General features: G+C 43.0%; 1 protein-coding gene across 2 annotated transcripts; it reads right to left on the bottom strand.

The window, feature by feature from the left end:
* Nucleotides 1-4,901: 4,901 nt before the first annotated feature.
* LOC110525268 (MAP kinase-activated protein kinase 5) lies at nucleotides 4,902-26,559 on the bottom strand. Of its 2 annotated transcripts, none has more exons than XM_021605262.2 (14): nucleotides 25,451-26,559; nucleotides 22,007-22,080; nucleotides 18,692-18,767; nucleotides 17,017-17,114; nucleotides 12,650-12,758; nucleotides 12,290-12,379; nucleotides 12,011-12,106; nucleotides 11,853-11,933; nucleotides 8,807-8,994; nucleotides 8,504-8,624; nucleotides 7,878-8,008; nucleotides 7,422-7,537; nucleotides 7,187-7,291; nucleotides 4,902-6,867 (listed from the first exon to the last, which is right to left on the bottom strand). In XM_021605262.2, exons 1-14 carry the CDS (start codon nucleotides 25,484-25,486, stop codon nucleotides 6,773-6,775), a joined length of 1,416 nt encoding a protein of 471 aa, XP_021460937.1. In that variant the 5' UTR covers nucleotides 25,487-26,559; the 3' UTR covers nucleotides 4,902-6,772. The 2 variants fall into 2 exon arrangements, with proteins under 2 accessions (XP_021460937.1, XP_021460938.1); XM_021605263.2 differs by having other exon boundaries at nucleotides 7,422-7,534; nucleotides 25,451-26,558.

Below are 26,559 nucleotides of genomic sequence, written 5' to 3'. Positions count from 1 at the left end.
AATGCATAGTGCCAGCTGTACAGTTTGGTGGAGGAGGAATAATGGTCTAGGGCTGTTTTTCATGGTTAGGACTCGGCCCCTTGGTTCCAGTGAAGGAAAATCTTAACGCTACAATGACATTCTAGGTGATTCTGTGCTTCCAACTTCTTCATTGAATCAGCAATGAAGTGTTTATATATATATATATATATATATATACACACACACCATTGGTCATACCCTCATCAGAGCCCAAAATATAAGCTTGTTTTTCACCATTGTTTGTAAACAAATACTGCAAAGCATCAAAACATTGTTAAGTGTAATTTTGATATGGAAGGTCAGTCCCTGCACCCATAGCGCCGGCTATACATTTGAGTGGTTACATTTCTCCAGGCCTATCCCTCAGCTTTTTTCCAAAACAGAGGCGGAGTGCCAGATCCTCAACATTCTAGCAGGCATCATCGCTGCGCAGAATGTGGCGCTCTTCTCAACATTACTGTGCAGAGGGAGATCCCCCTAACATCAGGCCTCATTGTTGTGTGTGTGGTGGAAAATTACAAACTAGGCTATCTATTCCGTATTAAGAACTTGACTGATACAGACTGCCCTGGTCTGTTCTAGTCATAAGACTGGGTGAAGCCACAGAATGTGACATCCTGTTACTCAGTATCTACAGGACCCCAATGGAAACCTACTGAGGAGAACAGAGAATAGCGTGATTAGCAGTGTCATGATCTAAATCATTCAGACTATACCCGGTGTCAGCAGATAGGTAGGAAACTTTGATTGCACTATGTACCCACCTTTTGTTTCCACACATCTGCTAACTGTGCAGTAGATAAGGAGGTTGTACTTCTGTTCGTTGGGTCCTTAACTCTGCACCATTGGGTGATGGTTAACTGCTCCAGATTGGCAAACCTTAAAGTTGTTGTTTGAAGAATCTACAGTCTCTCTTCCTTTTGGTTAGAATTACCAAGACATGTGCAAAGGGAGGGGACCCTATCAACAGCCAACACCACTGCGTAGAGAGAGAGCATCCTATCAACAGCCAACACCACTGCGTAGAGAGAGAGCATCCTATCAACAGCCAACACCACTGTGCAAAGGGAGAGCATCCTATCAACAGCCAACACCACTGTGCAAGGGGAGGGGATCCTGTCATAACCAACATCTCAGCACAGAGCTCCATTTTCATGTCATGTGATCTGACCATATCAAACTCCGGGCGGTGCTAAATGGCATTGGCAAGACAATAACTCAGTCCTAATACAAATCCACAAAGAAATAGTTAATTGACTTTAAAATCAGTTTCTGGACTGGAACCCCATTGAAAACCGTTGATTGCAATTGAAGAGGGCAGTCCATCAGAGGATATCAAGGATCTGGGAAAATTCTGTATGAGATTCCTCTCTCATAAAACATTTTTAGAAAAAGGCAGTGTTATCATCCTCGCAGGGGGAGGTCGTTAAAGTATTGAAAAGAGGGGTGCCAATCATTTTGACCCCCCCTTCTTTTAGATTTCATATTACTTGGTAAACAAAATGTCTGAGCGATTTTATTAGTATAATATTTTGGAGCATACAATATAGCTCAGCATGTATTATCTTATACAATCTTTTTTGCTCATCTTTATCAAGGGATTCCAATAGTGGGGCGGGAGGTTTAAATAAAAAGTTATTTAACTAGGTAAGTCAGTTCAGAACAAATTCTTATTTACAATTAAGGCCTACCCCAGCCAAACCTGGGCCAATTGTGCACCGCCCTCTGGGACTCCCAATCATGGCCGGATGTGATACAGCCTGGATTCCAACCAGGGACTGTAGTGACACCTCTTGCACTGAGATGCAGTGCTTTGCGCCACTCGGGAACCCTGGCAGGTAACCTAGCGGTTAAGAGCATTAGGGCAGTAACCAAAAGGTTGCTGGTTCTAATCCCAGAGCCAGGAAGGTGGACATATCTGCTGTTCTGCCCACAACTGCTCCCCGGCCGCTGATGACGTTGATTAAAGCCGTCTGCATGCTTCGCAGTCTAAACAGTTCGGAAGAGTTTGTGCATGTGACAACATTGAGGTTGTTGTTAGTTTGGGGCTTCAGCAAGTTTTTTGGGGCTGTTAGGGAACACAAAACATGTTTTGTTAGAGAGTTACAGTGCCTTAGTAAAGTATGACATTTTCCAAATGTTACGTTACAGCCTTATTCTAAACTATTATTATTTCTTAATCTCAATCTACACACAATACCCCAAAATGACAAAGCAAAAACAGGTTTAGAAATCTTGGCTAATTTAAATAAAATTAGTACTTTGTTGAAGCACCTCTGGCAGCGATTACAGCGTCAAGTCTTCTTGGGTATGACGCTACAAGCTTGGCACACCTGGATTTGCTCCCATTCTTCTCTGCAGATCCTCTCAAGCTCTGTTAGCTTGGATGGGGAGCATTGCTACACAGCTATTTTCAGGTCTCTCCAGAGATGTTAGATCGGGTTCAAGTCCGGGCTCTGGCTGGGCCACTCAGACATTGAGACTTGTCCCGAAGCCCCTCCTGCGTTGTATTGGCTGTGTGCTTAGGGTTGTTGTCCTGTTGGAAGGTTAACCTTCGCCCCAGTCTGAGGTTCTGAGCGCTCTGGAGCAGGTCTTCATCAAGAATCTCTGCTCCATTCATCTTTGTCTCAATCCTTTTAGGTCCACTTAGTACAGGAGCAGCCATGACTAATTCTATATCCCTGAGCCTGGCATCCACCAAATGTTGCAATATGCCCGCTCCCCCCTCCCCTTATTACGACACTTAACCTTCACCGTAATCATGCGCCCCTCCACACTTAGCACATATTTTCCTTCCTTTATATTGAACAGCTACATGTCCAATTCTTTGGCATTTAAAACACCTCATGGGGATGAGACAAATCCTCTACTTTTCCAATCAAAACCTTCTCAATCCTCAGCAGCACTGATAGGCTTTCACTTCTTTTACCCTCTTTCCTACTGATCAACCTTTTGGCCTCACTCACTCTTCCTCCCTTAATATCAATGGACAGGGGAGCAACTTCAGTTTTAGAAGTGTGGGGGAGGACATACCCAACTACTCAGAAGCGTCCTCAAGGTCCTAAAGCATACCCTGTCCCCCCCGACCCCAGTGAAAGTTGCACCCCTGTCTATGGACATAGATATTGGGACCACAGTGATGACTCCCCTCAATCTAGCATAATCACCAGGGACATGGCTTTTAATCTTCCTCTTAAGCTTTTCCATTTTCAGAATCTTCGCTTGCTGAGCCTGGCTTCCACAAAATATTAACAATCTGCCATTTCCAATGAACCAAGCTAATTTGACAGCATTAGCTAGTTGGATAGGGTGTAAACGAGGTCCTGTGGTCTCAAACACCATTACCACTTTCCACTCCAACACACACACTAGACGCTCCATTGCTTTCTGTATCACAATCTCTCGTGTGTCTCTCCCCTACCGACCATTCCGGTCCTTGGCCCTCATTCTCCAGCTCCATACCATCAGAACTGACACCCAGATTGTTTTTTTTTCTCCATTTCATCTGCACCACTGAGGGGGGGGGGGGGTAAAGTACCCAATTGTCATACTTGAGTAAATATACTTGAGTAAATGACTCAAGTCACCCAGTAAAATACTTAAGTATATTTTAGCAATTACATTTAATACGTAAGTGTCAAAAGTAAAAATCATTTCAAATTCCTTAAGCAAACCTGACGGCACCATTTTACTTAGGGATCGCCAGGGGCACACTTAAGGGGAAAAACCTCCTTAATAGAACTTAGAAACATTTGTCTTTTCTTAAAAAAAAAAAGAGGCTATAAACCACATCCATTTAAGACTGGAGTATTTCAAGTGTGTCTAATCATTCTGTTGTACATGCGGGTAGAGGTCAGTACGCTCACAGCATTATGTGGTGTGCACAGAGGGTGCCTACATTGAGAGAATCACCACAGGATTGATGGAAAACGTGATACGCGGTATACACTGCACGTAGTTGAACAAATAATAAACTGTTGACAAGGGGCAATTATTATTTACACAGCAAATTGTCCATTACAAAACAACCCAATGTTTGCCCATTCATCTCCATTAGGAATGGTAATATTAGCCGACAATGAGTTGAAAGAACACGAGCAGTGGAGGGCGATTAAATGGCAGCGTTGGTAATTAGTGTTGGGCATGCACCAAGGATTGACTAATTGTCTGTATTAGCATTCTACCTACTCCAGAGTCATTAACAATGTAGATGAGGGAGAAATGATCTGCCGCTCCCCTCATCTCCGTGAAGAGCGCCGCGCTAATGACAGACACTTGTCATGTGGATAGTTTCCTGCAGAGCGCTACCGCCAACACAGCAGGCTGTGTGTGGAAATCAAAACAGAATAATCAGAAATGGTTAGAAACACAGCCGTCGCAGAGAAAGACATGAACCTTGACAAATGTGGACTAACAATATTTTAAGTGGTTTGTTGAAAGGGTGTGATTAAAATTGGATGTGTTGCGTGGCTGATCTGAAATGATGAACGCATATGCGCATTATAGCAACACAGACCTGAATAACACACTTATTACGGTTGCAAATAATTCCTTTAATACAAATAGTCAGCATGTTCATGACATTCCCAAGAGGACAGAGGACAAAAGGAAATTAAGAATACCAATTAAGGTACAAATCTTCCATGGAGTCAGCAGGTAGCCTAGCGGTCGAATCCCAGAGTCGACAAGGTGAAAAATCTGTTCTGCCCTTGAGCTAGGTAGTATATTTTACACCCCCCCCCCCCCCCCCCCCCCCCCCAAAAAAAACAGCTCCCCGGGTGCCAAATGTGGCAGCCCCCCCACAAATTCAGAAGGGTTGGGTTAATAGCTGAAGTCATGTTTCGGGTTGGACCTTGTTCGCAATGAACTTCTTTTTTTTAACGTATGCATGTACATACGAGACAACCGAAGGAAATATGGAACAGAGAAGGAAGGAATAGCATAGGCAAGTTTTTATAGTGGCCAAAAGTAGGGCACTATAGGGACCCATTTGAGATGCAACCATAGGTGCTGCCTGGATCTTTTGCAGATATGGACTTAGGAACTACTTCAACAGTGTCTGACTAGGCATGCTCTCCAGCTACCTAATAGGAGATATTTAAGTTCTCACTTCCAGGTGACTGACTATATGCTCATGTACAAAACGCAAATGAAGGGAGAATTGTACCTTTTCTCCATCTCACTCTTAATATTTCTCTCAGGCAGCAGAGGATATAAAATCAGTCTAGACATCAGGGCCTGTATTCATAGAGTGTAGGAGGGCCAATCAGGGTCAGTTTAGCCTTTTAGATGATTTGGGCAGAGGAAACAGGCGCTTTCTGAATACGAGCCCTGATCTTGAGCGTTGAAGACACTTTGTATCATTGGGTATTTTCACACAAAGATGAGCAAGTGTTAGTGATTATGAATGCATTGTTATCCTGAGTTAGGAGGCTATATGTTGCCATGAAACAGTTAACAGCCATGACACATTCATGTTGCAGATGTTTGGAGGACAACTTCAGCATTGATTCATGATAGGCCTCCAAACAAACAAAATGACACACACAGAAATGCTTGCAGTCATTGTTTTGACCAAATAAACATTTAGGGCAACAGTCTTACAATGGGAAAATGTGCATTTCCATTGCACCAACCCTTGCCCAATACACTTGAAATGTGAGAGGAGCACATGCTATCTTGGACAAACGGAGTCGATGCAGTCAGCTCATCGATTTAGAAGAAAATCAAAACAATTAGGAAATAAACGTTATTCGCCTCATGTGCAAGCAAGGCTAAGACTTTATCCATGGAAGGTTCAAATGTATACATTTGAGAATGTTTAAATAGGAAAACATAAATACAACTATCAAATAGTCAAGTACTATATTAGAGAACCTGCATTGCCTCTTTTGATCAGTTTTGTTTGGTGTACTATGCTCTGTACTCATTACCACAGGAAGAAACGGGGAGGGTCCACGTTAGCCGTGAATAATACTTTACATACATAAATATACATATTATATAACATGTAAATGTATGCATATGAATGTAAATACAACATATGTACAAATTATGCACATGCCCTAAATGACTATTGCACTGTTGACTGTTGCTGATATCCAGTAGATTGAAGAGCACGTTTCGATATTTTCTCTGTCATTCGAGAGCAGAAATCCCCCCCCCCCCCCCCCAGTGAACCTCACACCGTCACCGAGGGCCCACTCCCTACCCCTCCCTGGAACACAAACCACCCACCCAGTGGGTGGAGAAACAGAGCTTAGACCTAGTTCCTCAGGTCTGCTTTAGAGCCTCTATTGTTCAACTGACAGACTTAAACATTTGGCTTCATGGTCAAAAATAAGGATTTCTTTGTTAAATAAATACTATTTTTAGCATTGTTAAAAAGGTAAAGAAATAAGAATCAAATAAAAACAAGTGAGATTAAAACACATCACTGTGGACATCCTGGTCAAGCAGCTTGGAAAAATTCCCTCCCAGTGGGTACAGAAAAAAAACTAAGTATTTATTTTTCTTTTTTTGCAAAAACTAAAATATATAAGGATTGTATGTTATTTGCAGTTCATAAAAAAACAGTATAGTACAAACAAGTCCTCTTTTGAATATCTACAGCTGTACAATAGTCTTGCAAGTGAGTACATGAAAAGAAATGCTATTGGTTTTAGCATGTCAAGTCACATAAAAATGCTTCTACAGTCATTGGCTAAAAACTGTTCTAATAAAACGCTACAAAAAGGTAAGACAGCACTTGCTACTGACAGTCTTGCAAATGTGTCTTTACCTCTATGGCCTGCTTCACTATTTCAGCCAACTTCAAGCGATCCACTTTGTCAGTAAAGGCCCGTCCTACAAAGAAGACCAAATAATTAAACGTTGACCAAAACCAGATGAATTTTTTTAAAATCAAATTCATCCTACACCACCCAACATGTGAAAATGGAGGGTTTCTGTTTTGTAGAAAAAACAAAACTAAAAATTAAATGTATGTTTCCAATGACATCATCCGGAGACAGCGAATTTAACCAACATTGAGCCAGCAAAGGTTACTAACTGATGAATTAGAATTTCCCATTCATTTGGGGACCCCCTCACAGAAATGAGTTGTATGTGCTAGCTGCCATTGCTCTGCAATGAATGCTGTATCCATGCAGTATGTTATGCTTACCGTCCCAGCTGAGGCCCTGCAGCCCGTCTCGCAGCAGTTTGCAGTCCCGGTTGAAACGCCAAGCCTCATGCATCACCTCATTCAGCTTCTCATCCTCATTCTCCCCTGCCACACACAACCAAACACAGTTTCACCATGCTCACTGTGTGCATGCATGTATGTATGCCTGTTAAATGGAAGTTGTACATCTGTGTTGGTTGATGGGAAGTGTGTGTATGTTTGTTTGTGGACTGACCAGCCTGTGGGAGGATACACTGAGCGATGACGTCTCGTAGTTTCTCCAGGGCCACGTTGGAGTTCTCACCGCCGTTCTCTGGGTCATGGATGAAGAAGCCATCACTCGGCTTGCTGCTGTAGCACACCACACAGTCAGGAGATCCAGACACCACCACCACACAGTCAGGAGATCCAGACACCACCACCACACAGTCAAGAGATCCAGACACCACCACCACACAGTCAAGAGATCCAGACACCACCACCACACAGTCAAGAGATCCAGACACCACCACCACACAGTCAAGAGATCCAGACACCACCACCACACAGTCAGGAGATCCATATACCAGACACACATTTTGTTTAGCAGTGCTGTTCTCAGCAGAAAGTCCCTCTCCACTATAGAGCTAAATTAGTGAGTCAGATCCTAACCAACTACTACATAGAGAGACAGGAATTTAACAAGACAGACCCTAGGAGCTTCCTTTTCCTCAGGATGGGGTTATTGACGGAGTGGAGAGGCTTGAGGCTGACGTTAAGATCCTGTATCCTCATGTTAGCCAGCTGTTCAGCATGGGCCTGCTGGATCCCAGCTACCACCGCCTGGCAGAGGGAGGGAAGGAGGAAAAGACAGAAAGAGGAACGGTCACATGGCAAAATTTTACACCCTGATCATTGCTATTAAAGAGATACCTCAGGATTTTGGCAATGATCCTACTACTTCCCCCAGAGTCAGATGAACTTGTGGACACCACTTTTATGTCTGTGTCCGGTATGAACAAAGTCAGAGGTAGTTTCGCGAGTCAATGCTAATTAGTGTTAGCGCAATGACTCAAAGGTTATGGTATCTGCTAGCGCTAGTCAATAATTGCACTAGTTAGCAACTTCCGTCAAACAACACGCAGAGACAAAATAGAATCTGACTTTGAGGAAGTAGATAAAGGGCCTCAATGCTAAAATCCTAAAAGTATTCCATTAAGACAGCAAAGGCGTTGTCTGCAGAGTCCTGTAGTAAGTATTACTGGGTCTATCTAAAGCGCTTTGAGACTAACGGGAAAGACAGCGTTACAGAAACGCTGTCCATCCCTCAAGACCCACCTTGTCCATCATCATCTGGGCGGAAGGAAGCACGTTGTCTAGAGCCTCTGTGCAGTTCAGCCAGGGGTGTTCCAAAACCCCCTCGATGGTCAGCCTCTCCTCAGGCTTCACCTTCAGCAGCCTACAGAGGGAGGAAGTAATGCTAGTGAAACAGATTCTTCAAACCCTCCTCACTCAATCCAAAGAACACAGAATGAGTAAAGCCCCGGTTTGGCAGTCCACATTGTTTGTCAGGCGAAACCATCACTCGTGAACCATGCCATCTTGTTAGCACACACAGTAAAGCCTGCTGTGGGGACGTACTTGCGAACAATGTCCTTGGCCATCTCAGAGATCTGGCTCCACTCGTCCTCGGGGAAGTCGAAGCTGGCCGTCATGATCTTCTTGCGCATGTCCTTGGGGATGGTGCGGCTGTGGTGCTTGGAGTAGAAGGGAGGGTAGCCGCACAGCATCACATAGATGATCACCCCAATGGACCACAGGTCACAGCTCTGCACGCACAGCAGGGGACAGTGAACGAGCCAAGTCATAGGGATGGAAGGAGAGCGAGAAAGGAGAAGAGTTAGCGTGACAACCCTACAAACACTGATGTCCTTAGTGGAAATATGTTGCATAATGTGGAAATATGCTGTCATTGGTGGAATAATATCTCGTTGTGGCTGAGGTAGTGCATCACCTTGTTATACAGTGCATTCGGAAAGTATTCAGACCCGCTCCCTTAATCCACAGTTAAGTGACAGCCTTATTCTAAAATGTATTCAATATTTGTTTTCCCTCAATCCACACAACCCCACAATGACAAAGCAAAAAACAGGTTTATAGAAATCTTCACAAATGTATAAAAAAAAAAAGGGAATATCTTATCTGCATAAGTATTCAGACTCTCTGCTATGGGACTCAAAATTGAGCTCAGGTACATCCTGTTTCCATTGATCACCCTTGAGATGTTTCTACAACTTGATGGGAGTCCACCTGTGGTAAAATCAATTGATTGGACATGAATTGGAATGGCACACACCTGTCTATACAAGGTCCCACAGTTGACAGTGCATGTCAGAGCAAAAACCAAGCAATGAGGTTGAAGGAATTGTCCGAAGAGCTCCAAGACAGGACTGTGTCGATGCACAGATCTGGGGAAGGGTACCAAAACATTTCTGCAACATTGAAGGTCCCCAAGGACACAGTGGACTCCATTATTCCTAAATGTAAGTTTGGAACCACCAAGACTCTTCCTAGAGCTGGCCGCCCAGCCAAACTGAGCAATCGAGTAAGGGCCTTAGTCAGGGAGGTGGCCAAGAACCCAATGGTCACTGAGTGCCTCTGCAGAGATTGGAGAACCTCCCAGAAGGTCAACCATCTCTGCAGCACTCCACCAATCAGGCCTTTATGGTAGAGTGGCCAGACAGAAGCCACTCCTCAGTAAAAAAGCACATGACAGCACACTTGGACTTATCCAAAAGACACCGAAAGGACTCCCAGACCATGATAAACAAGATTCTCAAGTCTGATGAAACCAAGATTGAACTCTTTGGCCTGAATGCCAAGCGTCACATCTGGAAGAAACCTGGCACCATCCCTACGGTGAAGCATGGTGGCACCATCCCTACGGTGAAGCATGGTGGCACCATCCCTACGGTGAAGCATGGTGGCACCATCCCTACGGTGAAGCATGGGGGCACCATCCCTACGGTGAAGCAAAACAAGGGCTGATTAAGGTTTTACTACTAACCTACAAAGCATTACATGGGCTTGCTCCTACCTCTCTCCCCCATTTGGTTCTTCCGTACATACCTACCCTACGGTCACAAGATGCAGGGCTCATTATCCCTAGAGTTTCTAAGCAGACAGCTGCAGACAGGGCTTTCTCCTATAGAGCTCAATTTTTATGGAATGGTCTGCCTATCCAGGTGAGAGATGCACTCGGTCTTGACCTTTAAGTCCTTATTGAAGACTCATCTCTTCAGTAGGTCCTATGATTGAATGTAGTCTGGCCCAGGGGTGTGAAGGTGAACAAAGGCAATAAACCACCCTTGTCTCTGCCTGGCCAGTTCCTCTCTGACTCTAACCCTATCACAGGAGCTGAGTCACTGGCGCTCTTCCATCCCCACCCTAGGTGGGGTGCGTCACTTGAGTGGGTTGAGTCACTGACGTGATCTTCCTCAGGTTCGTGCCGTGGAGGAGATCTTTGTGGGCTATACTCGGCCTTGTCTCAGAGTAGTAAGTTGGTGGTTGAAGATATCCCTCTAGTGGTGTGGGGGCTGTGCTTTGGCAAAGTGGGTGGGGTTATATCCAGCCTGGTTGGCCCTGTCCGGGGGTATCTTCGGACGACAACGACAGTGTCTCCCGAACCCCTCCTGTCTCAGCCTCGAGTATTTAAGCTGCAATAGTTTGTGTCAGGGGGCTAGGGTCAGTCAGTCTGTTATATCTGGAGTATTTCTCCTGTCTTATCTGGTGTCCTATGTGAATTTTAAGTATGCCCCCTCATAATTCTTTCTTTCTCTCTGAGGACCTGAGCCCTAGGACCATGCCTCAGGACAACCTGGCCTAATGACTACTTGCTGTCCCCAGTCCACCTGGTCATACTGCTGCTACAGTTTCAACTGTTCTGCCTGCGGCTATGGAACCCTGACCTGTTCACCGGACGTGCTACCTTGTCCCGGACCTGCTGTTTGCAACTTGCTCTCTACCACACTTGCTGTCTAACACTGAATGATCGGCTATGAAAAGCCAACTGACATTTACTCCTGAGGTGCTGACCTGTTGCACACTCTACAAACAACTGTGATTATTATTATTTCACCCTGCTAGTCATCTATGAACATCTTGGTCATGCACTGTTATGATCCCCACCCGGCACAGCCAAAGAGGACTGGCCACCCCTCAGTTTGGTTTCATCCTAGGTTCTGGCCTTTCTAGGGAGTTTTTCCTAGCCACCGTGCTTCTACATCTGCGTTGCTTGCTGTTTGGGGTTTTAGGCTGGGTTTCTGTACAGCACTTTGAGACATCAGCTGATGTAAGAAGGGCTTTATAAATACATTTGATTGTTTTTCAGCGGCAGGGACTGGGAGACTAGTCAGTATTGAGGGATAGATGAACGGAGCTAAGTAGAGAGAGATGCATGACATCCTTCCAACAGAACAATGACCCTAAGCACACAGCCAAGACAATGCAGGAGTGGCTTCGGAACAAATCTCTGAATGTCCTCGAGTGGCCCAGCCAGAGCCCGGACTTGGACCTGATCTAACATCTCTAAAGAGACCTGAAAATAGCTGTGAAGCAATGCTCCCCATCCAACCTGACAGCGCTTGAGAAGAACGGGCAAAGTGTAGGGGGAGGGGTAGTGGCTCACCTTGTTATAAGTGTAGGGGGTGGGTGAGGTAGGTATTATTCCAGACTTTTCCTTCTGGTGTCGCCGTTGAGCCTCAAGTACCTAGAGTGAGGAGAAGACTGATTGAACCATTTCATACTCCCCCAACTTGGTGTCAAATCTGACGAGAGCACCCTTACCTGAGGTGCAACGTAGTAAGGCGTGAACTGTGGGGTCATCAAGTCGCCCTGGTCGATTTTGGCAAATCCAAAATCACACAACTTCACCGGTGCATCCTTGAACAGGAAAGGGAGAACGACAGACCAGAAAGAGGGATGAGCATATGAGCATTTTCAAATAGGATGTGTAAATGTTTAAGGGATTCTCCTCTTGCAACATGCTTGTTTCAGCCTATTACTAGACACCTGTATTAAGAGCAGTGTGTGTGCGCGCTTCAGTCAGCCCATCTATTTCCTCACCAGGGAGTTATCCTTGAAGAGCAGGTTCTCTGGTTTCAGGTCTCGGTGTGCAATATTCAGTGAGTGACAGTGTTCCAGCGCCTGGCCAATCTGACGGAGGATAAAGGACAACACAGAGAGAGAGGCTCAACTACACCAGGAAGTCATGTAATTAATGTATGTGTCCATTAGGAAGCCTGGGAGTAGGAGCAGCAATGCAGAGGAAAATGCTCTGTTTGAATGCATAAATCTACTACGTGTCGCAAATGGCACCCTATTCCCTATGGGGTGCACCTTCAGGGCTCTGGTTGAAACAAGTTCACTATGTACCGTATGGAATATGGGACCCTTGTGTTTTCACTAGACAGACAGAAGGCGTACCTGTTTCGTGACCTGACTGGCCATCTTCTCTGTGAAGTGTTTGTGCTGACTGATCCTGTGGAACAGCTCACCTCCCTCCATCATCTCCATGACGATCAGTAACCTCTCTCTGATACAGAGGGAAAGACCAAAAGAGATGTAGACAAGGAATGAATGAGAGAGTTGTTATCTACTCAAATCTGGGGAAAAGCTTGAATTTGGTTGTTCCATTAGTTAGTAGTATTTTATTAGGATCCTTATCCTGGGGCCACACAAGAAATAAAGACACAAAAAACATAATACAATTTGTTTTCTGTTAAAATAACATTGCATTTGGTCAAACACCATTTCTTTCAAAAGTTGGCTAAGTACCGGCAGCAGGCGGATTCGTTGGATGTTTGAACCATTTAAGGGTGCTTTACTACTCTTGGGCAGCGGAATGAGTTTTGGCTCACTCCAGGGCACACTGTCGTCTAGGCTTAAATTGAAGATCTAGCAAACAGGAGTGGCAATGTATTCCGCTACCAACCTTATCAATTTACCATCCAGGTTAACAGTACCAGGTGACTTGTGCTTATTTATAGATAGAAAAAAATATTCACCCCTTCCACACCAACTTTACAGAACTCTAAACCAGTGCTAGTCTTTCATTATTTGGTCTAATATGCATGAATATGAAGGCTCAGTGTTTGCATGTCATGCCTATTTTTTGCAAATCTTGGTCAACAAAATGTATTAAAATGGTTGGCATTATCAAAGGGTTTTGTCATGAACAAGCCATCTGCCTCAATGAAGGCCTAGAATTTCATTTAAGGTACTCCAGAGATTACTTATTTACTGTATGTTTGGCAATTTGTGTTGTCAGACTTATTTCTGGCCCTTCTTTGGACACTGTGTTAACTAACCTCCAGACGAGCTTCAATGCCATACAACTCTCCTTCCGTGGCCTCCAACTGCTCTTAAACGCAAGTAAAACTAAATGCATGCTTTTCAATCGATCGCTGCCCGCACCTGCTCACCCATCCAGCATCACTACTCTGGATGGCTCTGACACATGGACAACTACCTGTGTCTTGTTAGACTGTAAACTCTCCTTCCAGACTCACATTAAGCATCTCCAATCCAAAATTAAATCTAGAAATTGGCTTCCTATATCGCAACAAAGCATCCTTCACTCATGCTGCCAAACATACCCTCGTAAAACTGACCATCCTACCGATCCTCGACTTCGGTGATGTCATCTATAAAATAGCCTCCAACACTCTACTCAACAAACTGGATGCAGTCTATCACAGTGTCATCCGTTTTGTCACACTACTCACCATTGCGACCTGTACGCTCTCGTTGATTGGCCCTCGCTTCATACTCGTCGCCAAATCCACTGGCTACAGGTTATCTACAAGTCTCTGCTAGGTAAAGCCCTGCCTTATCTCAGCTCACTGGTCACCATAGCAGCACCCACTTGTAGCACGCGCTCCAGCAGGTATAGCTCACTGGTCACCCCCAAAGCCAATTCCTCCTTTGGTCATCTTTCCTTCCAGTTCTCTGCTGCCCATGACTGGAACGAACTGCAAAAATAACTGAAGCTGGAGACTCATTTCTCCCTCACTAACTTTAAGCACCAGCTGTCAGAGCAGTTTACAGATCCCTGCACCTGCACTTAGCCCATCTGTAAACAGCCCATCAAACAGCCCATCTATCTACCTACCTCATCCCCATACTGGTATTTATTTATTTTGCTCCTTTGCACCCCAGTATCTCTACCTGCACATTCATCTTCTGCCGATCTACCATTCCAGTGTTTAATTGCTATATTGTAATTACTTTGCCACCCTGGCCTATTTATTTCCTTAACTTACCTAATTTGCACTCACTGTATATACACTTTTTGTTTTCTTTTGTTCTACTGTATTATTGACTGTATGTTTTGTTTATTCCATGTGTAACTCTGTGTTGTTGTATGTGTAGAATTGCTACGCTTTATCTTGGCCAGGTCGCAGTTGCAAATGAGAACTTGTTCTCAACTAGCCTACCTGGTTAAATAAAGGTGAAATAAAAATTTAAAAATAATCTCTCAGCCTAACAGGATTAGAGCCCCACGGTGGAGGTGTCATAATACCCATAAAACCTAGCGGTCAAGCAGGGAAATGGTTTCAATCGATTTTAGAAACACTGCAAATAAGGGCTGTGTTTCGTGTAGGCTTACCCCGGAGTGACGTTTTGAAAACCGTGTAAAAATGTATCAATATAGTTCACTCCATTTACGCTGATTCGAAATTACTAGTTACCGTCAAAGTAGACATGGAAAACTACAAATCCCTGCAAGCTCCTACACGGCATCTCTAGCTGACACCTTTGCTAACAGGTTTTGTGTAAATGTAAAACTTGCGCAAGACCGTTCACAGAATTGTCAATTTAAAAAATACATTGCCAATTTATTCATTACTACACTTACCTAACATTAGATCGTAAATCCAGAGATTCTTACCTTTGCATCGTCTCGTCCAGATCAACATTTGTAATTCTTTATGATAGACACATCAGCAATTCAATTTTTGAAAGTCATAGAATGCCACCTTTCCAATAAGTCAGTTCATCAAATGTCTGCCCTGCTAGAACTGCCCCAGTCAACTATAAGTGCTGCTATTGTGAAGTGGAAACGTTTTGGAGCAACAACTGCTCAGCCACGAAGTGTGAGGCCACACAAGCTCACATATCGGAACCGCCAAGTGCAGAATCGCACACAAAAAAAGAAAAGAGTCTGTTCTCGGTTGCAACACTCACTACAGAGTTCCAAACTGCCTCTGGAAGCAATGTCAGCACAATAAAGGTTAGTGGAGCTTCATGAAATGGGTTTCCATGGTCGAGCAGCCGCACACAAGCCTAAGATCACCATGAGCAATGCCAAGTGCCAGCTGCAGTGGTGATACTCCCCACCACTGGAGCAGTGGAAAACCATCCTCTGGAGTGATGAATCACACTTCACCATCTGGCAGTCCAACTGACTAATCTGGATTTGGTAGATGCCAGGAGTACGCTACCTGCCCCAATGCATAGTGCCAACTGTATAGTTTGGTAGAGGAGGAATAATGGGACTGATTTAATGGTTCAGGCTCTTTAATTCCAGTGAAGGGAAATCTGAATGCTACAGCATACAATTATATTCTAGATGATTCTGTGCTTCCAAATGGGTGGCAACAATTTGGGGAAGGCCCTTTCCTGTTTCTGCATGACAATGCCACAGTGCACAAAGCGAGGTCCATACAAAAATGTTTTGTCAAGATCGGTGTGGAAGAATTTGACTGGGCTGCACAGAGCCCTGACCTCAACCCCATCAAACACCTATGGGGTGAATTGGAATGCCAACTGCGAGCCGAGCCTAAATCGCCCAACATCAGTGCCTGACCTAAATAATACTTGTGGTTTAATAGAACCAAGTCCCCACATAAATGTCCCAACATCTAGTGGAAAGCCTTCCCAGAAGAGTAAAGGCTGTTATATCAGCAAAGCGGTGACCAACTCCATATTAACACACATAATTTTACAATAATATGTTTGACGAGCAGCGCCTGGCCAATCTGACGGAGGAGAAAGGACAACACAGAGAGAGAGGCTCAACTACACCAGGAAGTCATGTAATTAATGTATGTGTCCATTAGGAAGCCTGGGAGGAGGAGCAGCAATGCAGAGGAAAATGCTCTGTTTGAATGCATAAATCTACTACGTGTCGCAAATGGCACCCTATTCCCTATGGGGTGCACCTTCAGGGCTCTGGTTGAAACAAGTTCACTATGTACCGTATGGAATATGGGACCCTATTCCCTACTACTGACCATACCCTCGGAGCTAACAGTTAAAGGAACACATTACATGACTGTCAGAACTAAAAAACATATCCATTCAGTGACAGAGTCTGGTAGACTTTTTTTTAAACGACGTCTCAGTAATGATCTAAATCATTGCACTGGTTAGAGAAATCAGAATTATAATAAGAAACATTTGAAATCAAGCTTCTGACATTCACATGAATCATTCCAAGGACACAGCTGCGGGATATCAGATCAGATGAAGTCTCTAACACAGAAATGCTATGATCAGTAGCTAACCCTCTATATGAAATGGCCTTGGGGTTGGCTTGAAGAAATGGTATACATACAGTACAAGATAGCTTAGAACTGTGCCATTTGATCTATGCCTCGAACGAGGATTAATACAAGACTCAATAAGGGTTAACTGTTGTGGGCAAGAACTGATATCCCATCACTTTAGTAAAAGTACACAAGGTGCAAAGCATTAATACTGTATGTAGCAATATGACAGTGGCATTCACAGGGTTTTAGGTGATGACGTGTTGTATGTGCTGGTACAGTTGACTTGCTCCTCCTCACCTTGGAGTGGATTCGTGAGGAAACTGCACACTGTTGGCATACACCTCCATAATCTGCACGATGTTGGGGTGTGTGGCACACATCATGTGAAGCCGCACCTGAATCATCAGACAGAACAAAGAGTTAAAACACGCCTGGTGACACTGACCATGTCTGGCTAGGCAGAGGCAGACAGTCTTTCACGATTGATACACACAAACAGAGCAGATAACCATCGGCAAAACAGACTTATTTAGGCCAAGTAGCCCTTCAGAGCTGACAAGGGCACGTTGCACTGATGGGACGCTCTGCTGCTGTGATGGGGGCAGCTCGTTTCAACTGCACCTCACACAGCTGGACAACTGCAGGTAGCCGAGGTGCAGTGTTGGGGATGCTACTCTGAAGTAATTGGAAGCTTGGTAAACTATATTTTCACACTGGAAGAAGCTACACTAAAGCTACCCTTAGGAAACATATTTTACTTAACTAAAGTTGCTTTGAAAAAGTAGTTTCCTACATCCAAACAACTTCGTAAAAAATTACCATATCCGATTTTAGTTAGGTCAGACGACAAATTGCAAGAACAGCTCACTCTGGAGTCACTGTTTCAAGTAGGGATGGGTGGTATCCAGATTTTCATACCGTCTCTGTACCATATATAGTATACGGTATTATTGAATGTGCACACAAGTGGCGCATGTATTTTTTTAAACAATATGACATTTTTTGGAGGGGGAAGACAACGCACAAAATTATTTTGGCAACAGGGATCTTGATCCAGGAGAGAACTGAATGTCTCTACTGTAACCAAGAATCTTAACATCTAGCCAATTGGCTAACAAGTTAGAAAACTAAACGCATAGCTGGAGCCCTGAGCTGAATATAATTTGACACATCTTAGATTTTACAGCTATACTTAATTTATAGTTCTAAGCCTGGGTGAAGTAGTCTTGCCTACTTCACCCATATTGTATTTTAGCAAAAAAAATGTAGTACGTAGTTCCAGTAGTTGGCTACAACACTACAAAAACAGTTATTAACTACTGAAACCACTAACAAGTTTTGAAATTAGTTCAACTACCACCAAACTACAGCAGAAATGTATTAAATGACTAGCTGAAAGACGTAGTTCACTACTCTGGCGAGGTTCTTTATCTAATAGTAAGTAGTGGGCTGGGTGAGTGACTATACAATTGAATGCAAGGGAGCAGAATGTTCCGTTTTTTCTTTTCAAAACTAGTTGAATGGCTATTTTTACCATGTTGGCACCTGCAACTTAACACAGGTGAGAAATTACACAGTAAACAAGAATTTAAATAACTTAGTCAAGGCCATCATTTACTTCGAAGTGAAAAATAGTAATTTTTGTTTAAAAAAAAACTAAAGTTGGTCTGGAACAGTTTTTTTTAAAAAATGTATTATTTAAGAAACAGTGTTTCATGCAAGGGTGCCAATATATTGGACTGCTTCTTATGTCCCAAATGAAACCCTATATAGTGCACTATATTTGAGCAGAGCGCTATGGGCCCTGGTTGAAATTAGTGCACTTTATAGGGAATAGGATGCCATTTGGGACTTAGACCAACACAGCAGACGCAACACTGACGAAACAGACGACGCATAACAGTGGACATGACACACAGACAAGGACAACGCGAACAAAAGACAATCATAAAACCAAAACAATGGTTCAAACCTCATTTCTGGCCTTGGGACGATCAATGAGGATCTTCAAGGCCAGTCGTTCCTGAGTCGACTTCTTAACACAAACTCTATTGAGGAAGAGAAATGTAATTAACAAATCAGACAATATAACAACAGTGAGACAGCTTTTCATGGAGCCAATTTGGGCTGCACAAGTTAGCTCATTTTAATATCGCAAGAGGCAGTAAAAAAAATTGCAACATTGAAAATGTAAGAATGGTCCCCTGAGAAATCCAACCAACACGTTGGTTCCTACCATTAGTTGTCATGCCAAACACCACCAATCATGAATTGGAATACACATTTAATTTCCATGATCCCAACAGTTCACCAAAGTGTTTGATCTAAATAAAAACTGCAAAAAGCAATCAAATGTATTTAATTTTTTAATGCACGATTACATAATTTGCCCATATTGTGCAGCCTTAGAGCTAATTCGTGAAGGGGAATAAAACAAGTAAAAAAAAAATATATATTTTAATTTAGAGAGGATATTTGTGAAAACATATTGTTTCAGTTTGACCATATCGTATTAAAATCCAGCATTTCTCCTCCATAGCTTGTTCTCCAGCAGGGAGCCATTTTGTTTCCATGACCAATCAAAACTGATTTTCCTCATTGCTCTCCCTTGTCCCTCTGCAGCAGCAATATGTTCAGAACAACAAATCACAAAAATCAGTGTCAAAATACAATACAAAGAACCGTAAGAACAGCAATGCATATCGTATTGGCACCAAACTACTGTGATAATACCATATCGTGAGGTCCCTGGCAATTCCCAGCCCTAATGGTGGTCCATGCCGTTATTAGGTTAAATAAGAGTAGGCTTAATACCAGTACCAGCCTCTCACTGAGGACAAACATTCTATCCAAACCATAACCTCTGCTCCTAAACTCAGATTACACTAAGAATAAAACATAGCAGAATGTTCCTCCAGGATAGGCTTCGACCAAAGTTCAACAGGGGGAGTGAAATTCCTGATGCATCAGAAAGAGTATGAGAGGAGGAGAACAGGGTAACGGGAACAAGAAATGGGAAGGAGAGACAGACTAGTCATACCTACAGTATCTAGCTATAGATGGCTTATATAGAAAGCAATGGGTCTCCATTCTGAATCAATTACTAAGGTTTTGCGGCACGCAAGAGCTTGTGTTCATTGTGTGTCAGTAGACCATGACGAACGGTGAGCCGTTGAGGACTTAAGGCTCAGACATACCAATAGCGTTTGCTGGCAGAGAGTAATTAACACCTCTGAAAGTAATTTGCGAACAGAGTGCACACCGATTTTACATGTAGAATCACATGAAAATTGTGGGAAATCATACGTCTACAGTAGGTGGTCCCTAAAACACAGCGCACTGAATTATCAGCAGACAAATACTAGATCCACATTAGGTGCGCTGTGTGTGGGCCTTAAGACCATGACAAAAGGTGACCTACCCAGGAATTAGTTATAAACAGTAACCCTAACCCAGTACTTTGAAATCTGTTGGAGTCTGAGTCACATACCAGCTGTTCCAAAGATAAGGCCCATCATATCAAGCAAGGCCTAGGTAACAATTGACTCGCTCAGGAAGAACGGAGGGGTGTACTATGAAGCTGGAGGAAGAAGAATTAGCGAGCTAACGTCGGTCAATTCCACGTTCAACTCAAGATAAGTCGACACGAAGGTGCCTCAGCTTTTAGCCAGGTACATTTCTATGGCAACGCCACCAGCTCTAACCTACTCTGGGGCAGGCTAGCTCCACTTTATCCTGAATGAAGTTTGAGCAGTGAGTTGAGGACCAATCAAATTATATTCCCCTCACTCTTCAGACCATTTCTTAGGAAGATGACTGGTTAAATGTTTTATTAAATCAAAATGTTAAAAATAGAAAAATACACTACCATTCAAAAGTGTGGGGTCACTTAGAAATAAAAACAGGCCTTCTTTAGACTAGTTGAGTATCAGCATTTGTGGGTTCGATTACAGGCTCAAAATGGCAAGAAACAAAGAACTTTCTTCTGAAACTCATCAGTCTAGGCTATTCCATGCAAGAAATATCTAAGAAACTGAAGATCTCGTACAGAGCTGTGTACTACTCCTTTCACAGAACAGTGCAAACTGGCTCTGACCAGAATAGAAATGAATGGGAGGCCCCGGTGCACAACTGAGCAAGAGGACAAGTACATTAGAGTGAAACAGACACCTCAAGTTCAATAGTCATTTACAACATTAACAATGTCACTGTATTGCTGATCAATTTGATGTTATTTTAAATGGAGAAAAAAAAATACATTTCTAAGTGATCAGTAGTATATATCGCTAGTACATGCACCAAATCTCCAGTATTTTTCCTTCATTGCTTGTTCTCCATATTCTTTTTAAAGAGCGAGCCAATTCGTTTTCAGCACTTTTATTTCCATGACTGATCAAAACGTCTCATTTCTCTCATCCATCTGCAGCAGAACTACAGTATGGTGGAGTAATAACTTTGGAACATCAAATTGCAATGCATTTTGAATCATGAGAATCACAATAAGTATGGCGCTATCGTGACATTCCCAGCCCCAATGCGTCACACTACACATTAAGTAATGACAGGATGCACTTGAAACATCACACATGGTAAAACTTCACTTTTATGTCTTAATATGATTATTTTAGCCATAGGAGTAGGGAAAGGGGGCCTGTGCATTTGTTACGGATACAGGTATCATGTGGGTGTGTGTATGTATCCTGTGTTCTTTTCTCTCCTCACAGGTGAAAATCATCACTCCCCAATCAATCATCAATCAGAAGACACACCTCCTCCTGTTTCCTACCCAATCACAGTTCCTTTCCCTTGGTTTAAAAACCCTGAACAGATCTAGCTGGCATCATAGTATACCCCTCTGAAGCGAGTAGCCTGGCCAAAGATGAATCAGGAAAATGGAAGAGCCTTTGAGGTGAAGGCAATTCAACGCATGTCCAATTCCCTAAACATGAGAATGTTGGAGGAACTTCCCTCCACAGCTGACGAGGTGTATCCCAAACACATTGACACTAACGCCCCGTCCAGAGATGACACATTACCACACCGACCGGGTCAATGGGGTGAGAGGGTAGGGCAGGCGCCACTGTAAACACACTGAGTAATACTACCTTTAACAAGTGTAGGTGACACCACCATCTCCAATAAAGCACGGGGCTCTTCTGGAGGACAACTGTTGAACCTCATCTGGGTTTATGCAACCATATTTATGCATCTCCTACATTGCACAAATGAGTTGGCTATGGCAAAGGGAACCCTTCAATAGGACCAACTGTGAGAGAACAACACTCACCTAACAGGTCCACTGATCCCAGCCCCGAGCTTCTGTGTCCAGTTGATGTTGTACTCCTCCAAGATGGAGGTTTCCTAAGAGGGGGAAAAATCAAAAATGCATCTGGGTCAATTACATGTACCTTTAAACAATAAATAGCTACAAGTATAAATGTATTTTTTTTTTACTTTCAAGGCCCCCAATCAGTCAGTGTGCAGGGGTACAGGCTAGTTGAGGTAATCTGTACATGTAGGTGGGGGCAAAGTGACTATGCATCGGTAACAAACAGCGAGTAGTAGCAGTGGACAAAAGGGAGGGGGGGGCGGGGTCAATGTAAATTGTCCGATGGCGATTTTTATGAATTACACAGAGGTCTAAAGGCTTGGGGGTAGAAGCTGTTGAGGAGCCTTTTGGTCCTAGACTTGGCGCTCCGGTACCGCTTGCCGTGCAATAGCAGAGAAAACAGTATGTAGCAAATAAAGTTTGATTTGATCAGTCCTGCATCTAGAAACATTTCACACAGAAAACATGTGAAAGCATCAGCATCCCTGTTCACAGTTAAAAGAGAGGAATTTTACAATATTGCTAGGTCAAGCTCCTGTTGTGTATACACTCATGGCCATAGTCGTAATGCATACCAATTACTCAGAGGCTTTTCTTGGACCAGAGATGACCCCTATCCAGTACCACTGGGCTCTGGTCCAACCATTTATATCCTATGACAAGCAAGGGTGTATTTGGCAAGTAGCTAGGAAGAGTTGTTTACAAAAAAGCCTAAACGCTTAAGGTAAACTCCATAAGTGTCACTTAAAACCTTTCCTTTTCCTGTTCAGTCTAGCGGGCCAATATAACCCTTGGGGCTTTTTGGCCCAGGCTGTGTTCCATTTCTCTGCGCTAGGCTATTCCAAACAGCCAGCACCTCTCGTTGTCACTAGTAAACAATTGTAGTATTTCTATACTCTTAAAATCTGATTTTTAACCAAACCTTGAATCACACTGCTAACCTTAAAGACTAAATGTTTGTTTTCAAGAATTTTTACAATAGCCAATTTTGATTTTGTGGCTGTTCAAATGGAAACCGACCCTCTCCCCCCTGGGCCTCCTCCCATCCTTAGCACATTCTGACCGGCCACTTGGAACACATTTTATGGTTGATATGGATGCCCACTGACACACTAAGAGTAGCCGCCAAGAGCAGGGGCGACTAGGCCAGGCATCTGAGGGGTTGTCTGGGGAAGATTATGGTTCCAGACAGACTGGCTGGATAACATTTAAGACAGACCTGGAGAGAGGGTTCACAAGGAGATATATATCCTTAATACATAGGAGTGTTTCCTGCTAAAAGCATCTACCCTACTCACTTGAGCTTGAGGGTGCATGATCGCTACACCGGATTCTGACCATGACACATTTCAGAGGTTGAATGTCACACTCATTCATCTATTCCAGAAAAAGGACCTCAAACTAAAAAGTACAAAAGGTTGTTCTGATATGTAGCAAATGAAAAAAAAAAAAAAATTTTTTTTAAAGATGGGTCATGCGATTGCATATTCATGGTGATGAGAGCTAGAGGGTTATTTAACAAATTATAAGTTTAAACAGAAACCTACATATAGTGCCACAGTATGAATCATAATTCCCATAAAACCTAGTGGTCAAACAGGGAAATTGTTCCAACACTTTTTCCACCATTCATTGTTCCCCACAGGGGATTTTAGAAACACAAAACACAGCCCAGTGTTTCTAAAATCCCCTATGGGAAAAACAATTGGTGGGAAAATAATTGAAACCATTTCCCTGTTTGACCACTAGGTTTTATGGGTATTAAGACACCACCACTATGGGGCTCTATAAACAACACCCAGCAGAGTTCAGACTTACTTGGGGCACTAAATTGTGTTGCAGAGAAAACAAAAACGAGGCTGGTTTCATGTAACTAATACACATGGAAAGTGAATTCTTTCTTCGCTCTTACAAGACATAAGATTACCGTTTTCCATTTTAAAATGAGGTGATATGTGACAGCATGTTACGCATTAGACATTGCTTCTAAAATACAGTGTTAAGGAAGCTACTCTGAAAATAGTTTACCATGCTGCCAATTACTTTACACTGGAAGAAGTTCAGTATCATTAAATTAATCCTTAAGAAAAAGGTAGTTTACTTAACTAAAGCTATTTTGTCTGTAGTGAACTACTTTTCAAACTACTTTGTGAAAAATAGCATTTAAAATCTGAGAGGTCATACACTACAAACTGCAAGACAGGTCACTGTAGTCTGAAGTTAATGTAATTTCTCATATTAAAATAAACTATTTCAAGTGAGAATTAGTCAGGTCTGATGAAGGGAAAGTAAATTATTGCCTACTTCACCTATATATTTTTTTGTAGTAGTGTAGATCCAATAATTAGCTATACCGCTAGCTACAGGGTGAAAAAGTAATTGACGATTGGAAATACAAAGATGTGAATTTAGTTAAACTGCTGCCAAACTGCAAAATGTTGTTTAATTACTATACTGAAGAAAAATATAAAAACAATTCCATTGATTTTACTTTTCATGAGGAAATCAGTCAATTTAAATAAATGTATTAGGCCCTAATCTATGGATTAAACGTATATCTTTATTCCCAGCCACGTCTGTTGGTCACAGATACCTTACAAAAATGGCCCTCAGGAGCTCTTCATGGTATTTTTGTGCATTCAAATTGCCATAGATAAAATGCATTTGTGTTCGTAGCTTATGTCTGCCCATACCATAACCCCACCATGGGACATCAGTAAATCACTCGATGCCATACACATGGTCTGCGGTTGTGAGGCTGTTTGGACATGCTGCCAAATTCTCGAAAACAACATGGGGTGGGGAGGTGGCTTATGGTAGAGAAATTCATAATTATCTGGCAACCGCTCTGGTGGACATTCCTGCAGTCAGCATACCAATTGCACGCTCCCTCAAGACATCTGTAGCATTGTTGTGTGTGACAAAACGGTGCTTTTATTGTCCCCAGCACAGGGTGTACCTGTGTAATGATCATGCTGTTTAATGAGCTTCTTGATATGCCACACCTGTCAGGTGGATGGATTATCTTGGCAAAGGAGAAATGCTCACTAACAGGGACGTAAACACATATGTGCACCAAATTTGAGAAATAATATTTTTGTGCATATGGAACATTTGAGATCTTTTATTTCTGCTCACGAAACCAACACTTGACAAGTTACTTTTTACATTTTTGTTCAGTGTAGTTTTAGTATACGTACTTAACTACTCCAACACCGCTAAAATACTACAGTAAACGTACAAAGAGGACCAAAATACTTACTCTAAAACCTAAGCAACTGACTTGCCTACGAAATACAATCGGACACTTCAGTCAAGTGACACTTATTTCAATGCATTATAAAAACATTAGCAGCACATCCAGCATGCAAACAGTTGCTCCATCTTCAAATTCCCCCTTACCTTGATGAATATGTCTGCGTTGTTATCCTCCGACATGATGTTCCACTGTGATAGAAGAGTCCTAACTTTTGTTTTGAAGTTCTTTCACAGTTTACAATCAAAACAAAAGGGTGTTGACCTTTAACAGCGATTGTTAATGTTAAATAGCTAACGTTTCCCCTACCGGGTACAAGCTACTGTTGACAGGCCATGGATGACGCTTGATATTCGGCCAAAAAGCCAGTTGAATGCGTTTACTTCGGTAACCCGACTTGAAGACATCCAGCCGGGGCGAGATGCCTCATTCCAGCATTGCCTCCAAGTTTTTCAGATAGTCCTGACTTGGCTGTGGCGACCATGTAGAGCGACAAAGTCCCAATGGGTTGTCTGAAAAGTCGTAAGGTGGAAGGGATCCAATAGGCAAACTCACCGCTTTTGGTAGGGCGCTGAGTGGGGGACAAAGAGTGGTGTATTTATAGCCATTGAGTGATATGATTGAGCACCTGGCTGGCTAGCTAGCTAGATAGCTACAGGACACGCGTCAAGCACCGGTCAAATGAGCGGCTACTCGCTAATGTGGCTCTTCTGCACGGGTTTCGTTGTGTTGTAAAAGCCTGCAAACTTGCTAACAGTCAAAACAAGCTTTGTTGAGAGACCGGGGGTTTCGGGTGAAAATAAAGCGGCGGCGGGGGGTGGGGGGGGGAAACGGTACACCGAGTACCAAAACTCGTCGACGCTTGTTTAGTTAGCAAATTAATGAGATAAAAGAGCCTGGCTTGTTAGCAACCTAACCATCATTTAAAAAGTAAATAGCCCCCCAGATTAGATATCGTTAAACACAATACGTGATAAAGAATACTATTTTTAGCTGACCAGTAAGTGACTTAAATACACCAAGTGGCTAACTAAACAAGAACGGTGTATAACGAAAGCCTGATGAAAATGATATACATTTTAAGACATTACAATTCCAGATATTTCGGGAACTTCACCACTACAACATTCAATAGGAAAGTCAAGTAAATTGGTTGCATTGAGTCCGGTTCACTTGTAATCCATTTCCCGAAAATATTATGAAATCAGGCAGGAAAAAGCCTGGCATTTATTGGGCCTTGGGGTCCTTCTTGTTC

The sequence above is a fragment of the Oncorhynchus mykiss genome, chromosome 6, assembly GCF_013265735.2.
Source record: "Oncorhynchus mykiss isolate Arlee chromosome 6, USDA_OmykA_1.1, whole genome shotgun sequence".
Taxonomy (NCBI): Eukaryota; Metazoa; Chordata; class Actinopteri; order Salmoniformes; family Salmonidae; genus Oncorhynchus; species Oncorhynchus mykiss.
The sequence above is the reverse complement of the archived record's forward strand: the minus strand, read 5'-3'. Positions and strand labels throughout refer to the sequence as shown.

Excerpts from the sequence above, each read along its gene's own strand:
- LOC110525268 (XM_021605262.2), bottom strand. The coding sequence starts at position 25,486 with ATGTCGGAGGATAACAACGCAGACATATTCATCAAG. Across the intron at positions 8,995-11,852 it reads CCCCCTACACTTATAACAAG|AGCTGTGACCTGTGGTCCAT; the intron begins GTGAGCCACTAC and ends CTGTGCGTGCAG. Across the intron at positions 8,625-8,806 it reads GCCAAGGACATTGTTCGCAA|GCTGCTGAAGGTGAAGCCTG; the intron begins GTACGTCCCCAC and ends CTCCCTCTGTAG.